Source organism: Myodes glareolus, chromosome 7 (assembly GCF_982192425.1).
Source record: "Myodes glareolus chromosome 7, mMyoGla1.1, whole genome shotgun sequence".
NCBI lineage: Eukaryota > Metazoa > Chordata > Mammalia > Rodentia > Cricetidae > Myodes > Myodes glareolus.
Window position 1 is genome coordinate 77,216,951 of NC_142032.1, and position 11,898 is coordinate 77,228,848.

Genomic DNA, 11,898 nt, shown 5'->3' on the forward strand with positions numbered 1-11,898 from the left:
CGTTTCTAACTGCAGCATGAGATGGAGGAGACTTGACAGCACAGAGGATCAGCAGACTAGGAATAGCTATCGCCTGCCCTCTCCAAGACAAGGCCGTGGCATGGAATGCACCTCTGCTTGCATGAGGTTGTTCATTCAGCCTGAATGGACATAGCTGATTTCTAGGAAATTATTACTATCAGCCTTCTGTGCCCAACATGGAACCCAAGATCTGTGTCCACCCATAAAAAAAAAACAAAAAAAAAAAAACAAAAAAACAAACAAACAAAAAACCCAGTGTTTTATAACTTACATAATGCTCTCACACACTTCAGATCAGCCCTACATTCCTGTAGTGTCTCACCATGCAGATGTTATGGAGCTAGCTGGTATACCATGTCATACGGGAAGAATGACAGAAATAGTGTCTGGACACGGCCACTAGACACAGAGTTTCTTTCCCAAATATTTTTCATTCAAAGTTGGTCAAATCCCTGGGGAATCCCTCATATCTTGAGGGCTGGCTAAACTGCACACATGTGACTCCACTCTATTCCCTAGACTAAGTATAGACTCAAGGACCAAACTCCAGACTCCACCCCATCCAGATCAAGAGCCTCTAGGTTTTAAGGCTGCGCCTTGCAGGTTCTTCCAAAGTTCAGTGCAACCACCGAATGGAAGACCAAAGGTCCTACACTGCCTTCAGGCTCAAGGGACACAGGGGCCCTTCTGTGCAGTGATAGCCCTGTCAGGCTCCATCCTGCGACAGGGTATCCACCCTCTCCTTCCCATTCCCCCGTGAGGAGCAGTTAGCTGTGCTCCATATAGCAAGGCTGCTAATGTCATCATAAACGGTTACAGCCAGAGCCCTAGAGTTAGATGGGGCTGTGGGAGAAAGGACAGCAGGACTCAGAAGACCCACTGGGTGGGAGCGATGGCTACTTCCAGGAGGACCCCCTCACCTCCACCAGAGCAGGCCTGATGGGGTCGCTAGACCATGCGAAATGTGATCAGCTTTGTGTGGGTCCAAGAGCATCCTGCATGCCCCCAAAGAGAGATGAGACGAGCTACCAGCGTTGGCATTCAGTCATGGCAGGATCTGGTCACATCAGGAAGAGGGCAGTCCATGTTTTAGAAGCCTGCTGATGTGAAACAGCAGAGGGCAGGCTCTGGAGCCAAACCAGCTTCTTCACCCCTCTCCGCGCTGCCCCCCAAGGACGAGCACATCCACAGTAGCCATCTCATTCAGAGAAGCGTGGTTGGAAGATGAAGCGTGCATGGAAACAGCACTGTGAAATGGTAGCCCACACATGAAATGAATCTTCACATAAGAAAATAAATAGAAATAAAATAATGTCCTTCTGAGCTCCTCAGGCTGCTCAGCTGGCTGCTGGGGCCTCAACTCTCACCAGCTCCCCTACATCCCAGCAGTTAGTGTTCCAGACACACGGATCAATCTCTATTTCAACCTCTCTTAATTGCCTGGGTGATCTCTGGATGCCTGCCTCTGGGCTGTTTATTCTGCCAAGAGCAATCACTACCCCCACTCCATCCCCCACCCCCAACTGAGTCTTACCAACTATCTACTTAAGATATCAACACCCCATCCTACTGGACATAGTGGCACATGCCCAAATTGAAAAATCTGAAGCGAGGAAGGTTCTGAATTTGAGGTGAACCTGGGCTGTATAGTAAGAGCCTGTCTCCAAAAACTCCAAAATCGCACCTGAATGTCAGCTTCCCCAAACACAAGCTGGGTGAAACAGCCAAGCTGTTAAGAGGAAGGAACAGGTGATGCCTGACAACAACCCCAACGTGGGGGTCTCACACTACATGTCCAATAGACTTAAAAAAGGAAGCCTGAGGGCTTACTGGCACCTACATATAGTAATCTTAGGTGGGAGGGAGGTAGAGGCAGGAAGATCAGGAGTTCAAGGTCATCTCAGCTTCCTAGAGAAACTGAGGTCAGCCTGGGCTACAGGAGACCTTGTCTCAAAAACCCAAAACAAAGCAATCTGGTGCCAGGTAGTGACACCCGTAGATCCGGTTGACTGAGGCGGGAGACTCATTTGAACCTAGGAATTGTGTCAAAGCCAGCTAGGATATAGCAATACTGTTTCAAAAAATTCAATGGGTATGGTGGCACATCCCAGCACTCAGGAGGCAGAAGAATTAGGAACTCAAGGTCAGCATGGGCTATGTGAGACCATCTCAAAAACAAACAAACCAAAAGCCTCAGAGCTGAGAGATGGCTAAGTGTCTAAGAGCATTAGCGAGCGGCTCTTCCAAGGGACCCAGGTTCAGTTCCCAGCACCCACATGGCAGCTCTTCACTGTCGGCAGCTTCAGTTTCAGGGGACCCAGCACAGACATGCAGGCAAAACAGTAATGTACATAAAATAAACCATTCAAAAAAAAAAAAAAAAGCCAAAACCAAACCTAAACACAAACCCTTAAGTTGACATATAAGAGTGTAAACCCAGAACCTAGAGGCCAAAGCAGGAAGGCCAGGAGTTCCCGGAAGCACGATGGGGGGGGGGGGGGGAGGCCTATGCTATAGGGGGCCTAAGAACCACGCTCTGAGAAGACCATCCATCTTTCCATGAGTATTTATTAAGCAGCCACCATATGCCAGGCTAGTTTTCACTCTAGGCAGAGACAAGAAAGACGTGTCTACTCTCAGGAAGTTTACATTCTTGTGAGGGTAGAAAATACCAAGGTTACAATGAAAGTGGCCAGCCAGGGACATAGAGCAAGTGGGCAGAGACATTGTTATGAACCTGAAGAGCCGGCAGGGCTTCTCTAAGGTCACTGGAATGACAGGGAGGAGCCAGCCACCTTCTTTGGGAAAAGCGTCCAGAAGGATCTTTTATACCCAGTTCCTTTAACCCTAGGCCCTCATCTAAGAATGTCTCAAAGTAAACAAGTCCAAAAAGTGTGAAGGTCCCCCCTTTATTATGGAGGCTTCCAAAGCAAGAGGACAGGATAGAGGAGTCTGCCTCAGGGAAGGATCTAGCTGGCCCCTGGCCCCTTCCCTCCACGGCCTGGTACCCCAGGCTTCCTTGGCCCAATGGCATCAGACTGATTCTTCTGCCTTTTGGGAAACCTGGGACCCATATGTCTCTCTCCCTCATATGTCCCCAAAACCTCAGGTCAGGCTGGACCCTAGGGCTGAGCCAGCGGGATATGAGGCAATATCCAATCCTCAGACAGGCCTCCTGGAGCGCCAGTGGGATGGGCGAGGCCTCCTAAGCACTCTTCCTGCTTTGCAGTGCTGGGTCCTCGGGGTCACAGGCATGGGTCTGGTCCCCAGGATTAAAGACAGTGACAACACCCAAGAGGCTGACCCCCATCCCAGGAGGTTAGGGAACACACGAGAAAGACATGACACTAGGACCTCTTAGGAGGAGGAGAGGAGCCGTGTGGCACAGCTGATGCCCAGGGCAGGCGGGCAGCAGGGAGCCAGCATGGATCATTTCTTCCTGGCACGGTCTGCCGCATCCAGAGCAGCCATGTTTCGCGCAGCTGTGACGAGGTGGATGACACTAATGACGGACTTGAGCAGGGCGATGGGAGCCGTGATCCAGAGGCCCATTCGGAAGAGCCCCACGGAGCCAACTGTGGGGAGGCAGAGACAAAGAACGGTAGCAGGGGACCGAGGGACAGGGGCGAGAGATCGAGGCCTCTTTCTTCCCCAGCAGGGCAGGGTGAAACCTCACCCCCACCCCCTTTTCCTACCTAGCGGTCCCTCGGAGAAATTGAACAGGTACAGGAGGCAGTAGAAGAGTTCATTTCCAGCACACAGCGTGAACAGAGCAGGCTGCACACAATACAAGGCTGCCTAAGATGCAGGGCCACGTCCCTACGGTAACCCACAGGGACTTCTGCCAGACAGGAGAATCTCAGCCAGCTGCATACTGCAACCTCCTGCAGACTTCTTCAGCCTCTGTCTGTCTGTCTGTCTGTCCGTCTGTCCGTCTGTCCCTCCGTCCGTCCCTCCTTCCCTCCCTCTTTCTCTCAGAGGCTCATTCTCACTGATTCCAGGAGCCCTCCCGTCAGTTCTCCTTCACCATGCCTCAGCCCAAAGACCACTGCCGCTTAGGTGGCTGTGTCAGCCACTCCCTCCTGACCGCGCCCAGCCTAAGGCTTTCTATCTCCAGATCAGGTAGGGGAGGGGCAGGAAGTGCTCACCCTAGAAGTATAGTAGATGCGAAGCACAGGGTTCCCAGAGAGGTCGATCATCTTGTGGCTCTCACTGCCTCTTACCACAGAACTAGGGGAGAATATCACAAGACTTCATGAGCTCTCTCACCGCCACTACATCCGTCCAGCCATCCCACCAACTGGCACTGCGGCTACTGTCTGGCCGAGCTGGTGTGAAGCGGAAAACTGCCTCTTGTTCATAGCCCTATCATTCCCCAGGTAGGGGCAGTTAGGATTAAATGTCCCACCGTAAGCACCCATGCTGCTCCCCACATTTGGAATCCAAAAATATCCAGCCAGGCCAATGCTAAAAATTGTTTAGGCCACCTGTACGACAAGGCCACTCAGAAACCCAGCACTCACCCAGGGACCTTTCACAAAGCAAAAATTTAAAAAGAGGCCTCCGCTAAGGACAGGGGTATGCTGGTATACAATTCCAGCACTCAGGAGGCAGAAGTGGGAAGACTGCCGTGAATTTGAGGCCTGCCTGGGTACACACAAATTCTAAGCAAGCCTTGGGCTGCTCTCTCAAGGGGCAAAGAAAAAGGAAGACACCTCCCAGGGAGCCTGAATCATCCCCGTCTCCCTCCCACTGTAATATCTTCCCCCCATCAGCACCTCCAGCATCAAAGCAGACCTGTGCAGATGCAGCCAGTGGCTGGCCACGTCTAGGCTCATGCTGAGCTGGAAGAGAAGAGTGGCCCGGGGGTATAACAGGGCCAGGTTGACCAAGAGACACATGGTGGAACAACGGTCCGTCAGCATGTCAAGCATGGCCCCGAACCGGGTCCCTGAAAAATAATTAAGTTGAAAATATTAAGTTGGAAGGGACTGTTTGGTCTATCACTTGGGGTCAAATATGAAAGGAATTTAAAAATGTCTACCATCTACTGCTTGAGGAGGAAGGCAGGTTGCTGTCAAGAGATGGAGGGGCCAGAAGGACGGGATATGAGGACAAGAAATGAGGAGACCAGGGCTGTGGCAGGAAAGCTGATGGAGGAGCAGAGAAGCCCCACCCTCAACTCCTCTAACCCAGAACCAAGCCCCCCAAAAAGGCAAGCAGACCCTAAGGCTCAGGGGCAGTTTTAGAGTTGGCTCTGGAGAACACATTAATGAATTAGTCAGCAATTCAAACACCACCTGCTTCCCCCGACCCAGCTCCAACCCCTTTGGGTGTTCCCTATTGTCTGTGCACAGAGTAGCCCCTAGCAAACACCTGAATAGAAGTTTATTTTCTTATTTATCTTTTGTTTTATGGTATGAGTCTTTGCCTTCATATATGTATGTAAACATGTGTGCCCGATGCCCACAGAGGCCAGAGACAACACTGGACCCCTGAAACTGGAGTTATAGATGGTTGTAAGCCACCATGTAGATTCTGAGAACTAAATCCAGGTCCTGTACAAGAGCAGCAAACATTCTTTTTGTTTGTTTGTTTGTTTGTTTTGAGACAGAGTTTCTCTGTGTAACAGAACTGGAACTCGAGTAGTAGGCCAGGCTGGCCTTGAACTCAGAGATCCACCTGCCTCTGCCTCCCAAGAGCCTGCACCACCACCGCCCAACCAAGCAGTAAGCATACTTAATTTATCCTCTGAGCCATCTCTCCAGCCCCAATGACTTTTATTTTTGTAGGATTTTGCTGTGTAGCCCTGGCTCACCTGGTACTTAACATGAAGTCTAAGAGGACTTTTGACTTGGAGCAATCTTTCTGTCTGCCTCTCCTGTGCTGGAATTACAGGCATGAGTCACCACGCCTGACCCAAAGGGAATTTATCCAGAGACCTCTTCCATTTACACCACTATGCCCAGTTTAGGTCACACCCTTCATAAACCGTGAACAGCCCTCAAGAGCAGGCTTAAGTGTCCTCCCTCCCCCAATCCCTGTCTTGTTTTCTCACAGAGATGGGCATGGAATACTTCTGAGGTCCTGGGAAAGCAGGAAAAGGGCAGGGGGATGTTGGGTCCCCAAGTAGCGGTAGTGGTAGAGTTCTGTCACCTTGATTAAGGGTTCGAGCTGCGTGTCCATCGAAGGCGTCCAGAAGTCCACTGAGCAGATAGAAGGAGGAAGCCGTGAGGGGGCAGCAGGGCATGAAGTAGAAGGAAATGATGGCGAAGACAATCCTGGCATAACCTTGGGATGGCAAGGGAGAGGGACAGGTTGTGATCGGGGAGCCAGCTCATGGTCCCTCGCCCTCCGCTGGTGCTGGGGCCGCAGAGAGCACTCACCGATGAGGTTAGGCACGAACAGGAAGATATTTTCCTCTGGCATCTTGGCGGCTCCCCTTGTCGCCCTGGTCCAGCTCTGGAGGTGCAAGGACTTGTCCCAGTCTCACCAGCGCGGCCTCACCTTTCAGCCAGGGACATCAGCCGCTCCACCTGAGCCCTGGGCCCAGTTTCCCCGCGCGATCCCAGCTGTTAGAGCCCGCAGGGTGCCAGGGCGCGGGACACCCCTGGGCGCAGTTCCCGCACACCTGGTCTTCCGATGGGCAGGAGCTGCGGTCTCCAGCAGCTGGCCCTGCTGCAGGCTGCGCAACTAAGCTTACTCTTCTGTCGGGGACGTTAAGAGCATCGGAGGAAGGCGAGAGCGGCTTTTAAATATAAATAAATTAATTAAATAAATAGTAGCTGGGCCCCTTTAAGGCCGGTCTGCTTCCTTTTCCTGCCGGCGTCCTTTGGCTTCGGCGCGTACCAACTCAACGAGGGAGGGGTGGGTGCCGAGAGCCATCCGCCAAGGAAGAAACTGCCAAGGGAGGGGCAGAAGAGATCTGAAAAGGAACCTTCATTCTGCCTTTTACAGAGGGCATAAACTCCTGGAGGCAAAGGTGCGGCGGTGAGATTCCGACGTTCCGAGTCTGAGCCTCCCCGAGAGACGGGGTGACTTAGTACAGCCCACATCGCTTCCCCCGCCCGCTACGGCCGCGGCCTCGGTCGCTTTCCCGGACCCAGGCAGAGAAGAGGTGGCTAGAGAGGCTCGGGGCGCGCCTGTCGCTTGCTTTTAGCGCCGCCCTGGTGGTGGGAGGATTAGAGCCCAGGTTCCGCCCTACGTCATCTCCCAAATGTCTCGAAATAACGCTGTGGTCACCAACTCCAAGGAGGAACCTGGAGAGCAGCCGTGGTACCCAAGAAAAATGTCTTTAGTTCTAGAACCATTAGTCTCCTAGCAACGGAACTATAGAACCTCCTCAAACTTTTAGGTCTTTATAGCAACCCGGAACGGCGCTTCCCTGGCTCTCCCTCTTTTCAACCTTCCTCCCCAACTCCAACTCCCTATCCCCTGAGGTCTAACATAGGGTCTCCCTTTAGACCTCTCCGTCTCCCCTCCCGCCGAGTAGCCCAAGATTTCATCAGCCAGGTCGGGGGGCTGCTTGTTGGCTACCTTGCCTTTGGAAGGGCCTTGGCAGAGAAGAAGGAGGAAGGGCATTGGATGGAATGGGGGAGGGAGCTATTCTGAGAGCCCCTCCCCTCAAAGTTGTAGGCAGGGCAACTAACTTTTTCCAAGGACAAGACTAAGACGGTGTTCGAGTTATAGGCGTGGACTAAACCTGGGCCCAGGGAATGGTGTGAGATGGGGTCTGGGAGGAAGTGGGCTGGTTCCTCAGTCTTAACACAAACTTTGTTTCCAGGGTGATGGCATCCACATCTGCCAGGAACGGAGAGAAAAAGGACAGCTGGCCATCTCAAGCTGCAGCCGCCTTAGGTGGAGGGCAGGTGAACAACCATGGGATGTGAAGGAGGAGAAGGGAAGCTAGGCAGGCACTCTGGTTCTGAGTCCAGGATCCAGGGCCTTCCATCTCAACCCGCTAATACCAGCCTGGAAGACACCGGACCTGTGGGAGTTTGCAGGCTCAATTCTAACTTCCTTTCCAGAAAGTCTCATTATCCCGTTCTGAAGAATTCCTGACCCAAATCAGCACAGAACTCACAGATGAAGCACTATTTATTGCTCGCTCCCATGTGAACTCTGTGCCCATCAAGGAAACAATGCAGACAAAAGACCAAGGGACTCAGATATCAGCTAGACATGGTGAGCTCTCTCTCTCCATGTAGGGACGAGTTCCTGACCTCCCAGGGAATCTGCCCATTTTTTCCTCCTCAATGCCAGTCCTAGGCACAGTGCCCCTTACCCTCTAACCCACTCATTCTTGCTAGCCAGCGGGCCCCTTATCCCCATCCACTCTAGCCCCAACTCCTTCTAACCATGGGGAAAGTCACTTCTCTGACTGGGGCCTCTCTTTCCAGTGGTCTTCACCAAGACCCGCGGCACAGACACCCGGTGAGTGATGCTCTGTCCAGGGAGGAGGGTGAGGAGCCTGGGGGGGGGGGAAGAGGGGGAAGAGCAAGGGTTTATAACATCTCAGCAGGGTAAGGGGAGTTTTGAGCCATGCTGATCTATTCTGTTCCTTCCTGATCCTGCATTTTATGATTCTCAGCCTTCTCTTTTCTTCCGCTGCCTCCAGCACTGACAGAAATCGCACCCGCTCTAAGGCGCACCTTCTACCATCTCCTCGTGAAAAGGTTTGTGCGAGGTCGTTCAGTTACAGCATTTCCAGTGTCCACTGTGTGCTGCTCCCTGTGTTTGGAGTCTGGGACACAGAATGCACAGTATAGACTCAGCCCTTGAAGAATTCAGGGCTTTGTTGGTTTGTTTTTGTTTGTCTTACTACTAGTTTAGTTGGCCTGAAATTTGCTACACAGGCCAGGCTGGCCTTGAACTCACAAAGATCCACCTGCCTCTGACTCAGTGCTAGGATTAAGGGCGTGTGCCACCATTCCCAGAAGAATTCAGTTTAGAATGAGGCCAGGCCAAGCTAATGGCCAATGACAACATAATATGGAATGCTACCCACCTAAGAAGAGAAGCCAGTAAGATTGAGCCTCGTCCTCAGGTAGGCTAGGAAGGAAGGTATCATGGAGCTGCCCGAAGAAGGAATTTACCTAAGGAAGAATTTGTCAGGGAGGCAGCTCTAATATAAGTATCCTAAGCAGCAGGGATTGTGTGACCCAAGGCACAGAGAGGTATCTTACTGAGGTTGTGAGCAGCTTGTATGCTCTAGGGCCTGCCAGGCTTGGTGGCACAAGCCCTCAGTTTCAGCACTCTGGAGGAGGTGAGGATGATTTCTATGAGTTCAAGGACACCTTGGTCTGCATAGTCAGTTCCTGTACACTCAGGGCTACATAGAAAGGCCTTGTCTCAAAATAAACAAATTTAGGGATTTAAAAATTATATATATGTAACATACAATATATGAGAGATAATAGAAATATATAACATATAATCGAAATTATATGTATGGGGAAACAAATTTTTTTTTTTTGATTTTTTTGAGACAGGATTTCTCTGTAGCTTTGGAGCCTGTCCTGGAACTAGCTCTTCTAGACCAAGCTGGTCTCGAACTCACAGAGATCCACCTGCCTCTGCCTCCCAGTACTGGGATTAAAGGCGTGTGCCACCACCGCCCAGCTGGGGAAACAGAAATTTAAAAATTTAAAAACAGAGAAATAAAGAGGCTGGAGATACGGCTCAACAGTTAAGAGCATTTGTTGATTCCGTAGAGGACCCAGGTTCAATTCCCAGCACCCATACCCATAAAATGGTCCACTACTGTCCACAACTCCAGTTTAGGAGATCTAATGCCCTCTTCTGGTTTCCACAGGGACCAGGCACAAAAGTGGTACTCAGATCTATCTGCAGGCAATTTAAAAACCATTTAAAGCCTGGTGTGGCACACACCTTTAATTCCAACATCCAGGAGGTAGAGGCAGGGGGAATCTCTGAGTTCCAGGCCAGCCTGGTCTACACAGTGAGTTTCAGGTCAGCCAGGGTTATATAAACCCTGTCTCAAAAAATAAGTATATAAATAATAAATAAAACTTCAATTTAAAAAGCAGACAAACCAGTCAGTGGTGGCACATGTCTTTAATCTCAGCACTCGGGAGGCAGAGGCAGGCAGATCGCTTTAAGTTCGTGGCCAGCCTGGTTTACAAGAGCTAGTTCCAGGACAGGCTCCCAAGCTACAGAAAAACACTGTCTTGAAAAAACCAACTAACCAAACAGCAGACAAATGTAAGATGGGAAACGGATGGACAGGCTGAAGGAGTAGCAGGCACATGGTGAATGGGTGAATGGATATGTTGACTGAGCATGTGCTAAGCACCTGCTGTATGGCAGGAAGCACTGTCCTGGGGTGCAGCACTGAACGAAACAGAGCCTCCCGCTCTCCAGAAGTGGGAGGGGAAAGATAAGCGGGGGAAGACGGGTAAGGAAGGGATGCGGAGCAGGTGCATGGAGTGATGGGGAAGAAATGGTGGATAGATTTGGATATGAATGCACGGAAGGAGGGTGTCGGTGAAAGTGGAGCACGGTGCTCTCTTCCGGGTGGTCTGTGGCTTTGGATGGCTGTGGGAAGGAAGGAGAGACAGGCACCTTGAGTGTGAAAAGCCTACAGCTCTCCCTCTCTTTCAGGGAGTACTTCCCAACAGCCTGACAACTGGAGGATGAGCCCCCCTCCCTGTGCTGCTCTCTTGGCCTCTCCCTCCCCTACTCTGCTCCTCAGTGAAAGCCTCAACGCCCCTCCTTTGCAACTGGCTAAACACCTCATCTCGGGAGGAACTCCTGCTCGCCAGCAATGCCACCTTTGAAACCAACCAAGTTCTTTGGACCTGTTGCAGGACTGTCCATCTTCTATGGGCAATCACACTACTGAGGAGAAAAGTTTTAATAAAGAGCCAGGGATCCTCCCTCTCCCTCCAACTTCAGGAGTGTTCTGCAGTGGCTTCTGGAGGGGGCGTGCTTTCTTCCAGAGGGCCATGGTGCGTGTCAGCATATTCCTGGAATCCAGTTGTTGGCCACCTGCTGGACCCAAATCTGTTCTCTAGCACCTTGTGGCTAGCTAGCTACAGCATGCAGGGGGCCACTCTGCTGCCAAAGGAGGGCCTTCTCTGTCACTTTGGGTTCTGAGGGCCAGGCCTCTGCTTCTCCCTCTGAGCTTTTGGGAGTCTCATGTCTATGAGAACATGCTGACTTGTTGCCAGACAGAAGGTGAGGTAGAAGGCCTGAGGAGTTTGTGTTTCGGGCCCAGTTTGGCCTCTTCTTTTGGCCCTCTGAGAAAGTCCATTCACCTTTCTCAATCTTAGTTTCCTAAATAGAAAACTGAGTGGCCTGGCAGTGGTGGCGCACACCTTTAATCCCAGCACTCGGGAGGCAGAGACGGGTGTATCTCTGTGAGTTCGAGGCCAGCCTGGTCTACAAGAGCTAGTTCCAGGACAGCCAGAGATACATAGTAAGACCCTGTTCCAAAAAACAAAACAAAACAAATAAAAAACAAGTCTGTGCTGTAGCAAGACCATCTAAAAACAATAATAGAGGCAACACTCCACAAAAGGTCAGCAGGAGAAAAAACAGCACAGAATACATGAATGTAGCCAGGCGGTGGTGGCTGACGCCTTTAATCCCAGCACTCAGGAGGCAGAGGCAAGTGGATCTCTGTGAGTTCAAGATCTGGTCAACAAGAGCTAGTTCCAGGACAGGCTCCAAAGCTACAGAGAATTCCTGTCTTGAAAAACCAAACAACCAAAACCAAGAACACATGAATGTATACAACAAACATTTTCAAAAGGGGAAACAGCTCATGAAGAGAACAGAAGGCTCACTGCTCCCTGGGTCTGTGGAAGGGTGTGGACAGTATGGCTCTTCTAGCTGGGGGAACCTAGCAAGAAC

The 11,898-nt window shown here is 51.2% G+C and overlaps 2 protein-coding genes across 7 annotated transcripts; one reads left to right on the plus strand and one right to left on the minus strand.

Moving 5' to 3' along the window:
* Nucleotides 1-2,571: 2,571 nt before the first annotated feature.
* Nucleotides 2,572-6,837, minus strand: Cdipt (CDP-diacylglycerol--inositol 3-phosphatidyltransferase). Its single transcript, XM_048454955.3, has 6 exons — nt 6,408-6,837; nt 6,178-6,312; nt 4,819-4,972; nt 4,170-4,251; nt 3,717-3,798; nt 2,572-3,596 (listed from the first exon to the last, which is right to left on the minus strand). Exons 1-6 carry the CDS (start codon nt 6,448-6,450, stop codon nt 3,451-3,453), a joined length of 642 nt encoding a protein of 213 aa, XP_048310912.2. The 5' UTR covers nt 6,451-6,837; the 3' UTR covers nt 2,572-3,450.
* A 48-nt stretch (nt 6,838-6,885) lies between these two features.
* On the plus strand, nt 6,886-10,932 carry LOC125413515 (putative protein T-ENOL). 6 transcript variants are annotated; one of them, XM_085693116.2, is made up of 6 exons: nt 6,886-7,003; nt 7,805-7,889; nt 8,049-8,205; nt 8,421-8,454; nt 8,612-8,696; nt 10,645-10,932. In XM_085693116.2, the coding sequence occupies exons 2-6, from the start codon at nt 7,809-7,811 to the stop codon at nt 10,678-10,680; spliced, it is 393 nt and encodes a 130-aa protein (XP_085549242.2). In that variant the 5' UTR covers nt 6,886-7,003; nt 7,805-7,808; the 3' UTR covers nt 10,681-10,932. The 6 variants fall into 6 exon arrangements, with proteins under 6 accessions (XP_085549242.2, XP_048310917.3, XP_048310913.3 ...); XM_048454960.3 differs by lacking the exon at nt 6,886-7,003 and adding an exon at nt 7,090-7,138; XM_048454956.3 differs by lacking the exon at nt 6,886-7,003 and adding an exon at nt 7,149-7,296.
* The last annotated feature ends 966 nt before the right edge of the window (nt 10,933-11,898 follow it).

Coding starts and splice junctions, on each gene's coding strand:
- Cdipt (XM_048454955.3), bottom strand. CDS start 6,450: ATGCCAGAGGAAAATATCTTCCTGTTCGTGCCTAACCTCATCG. Junction 6,313..6,407: donor GTTCGTGCCTAACCTCATCG/GTGAGTGCTCTC, acceptor TGCCATCCCAAG/GTTATGCCAGGATTGTCTTC. Junction 3,799..4,169: donor GCATCTACTATACTTCTAGG/GTGAGCACTTCC, acceptor TATTGTGTGCAG/CCTGCTCTGTTCACGCTGTG.
- LOC125413515 (XM_048454956.3), top strand. CDS start 7,238: ATGTCTCGAAATAACGCTGTGGTCACCAACTCCAAGGAGGAACCTGGA. Junction 7,297..7,804: donor GAACCTGGAGAGCAGCCGTG/GTACCCAAGAAA, acceptor CTTTGTTTCCAG/GGTGATGGCATCCACATCTG. Junction 8,455..8,611: donor ACCCGCGGCACAGACACCCG/GTGAGTGATGCT, acceptor TATGATTCTCAG/CCTTCTCTTTTCTTCCGCTG.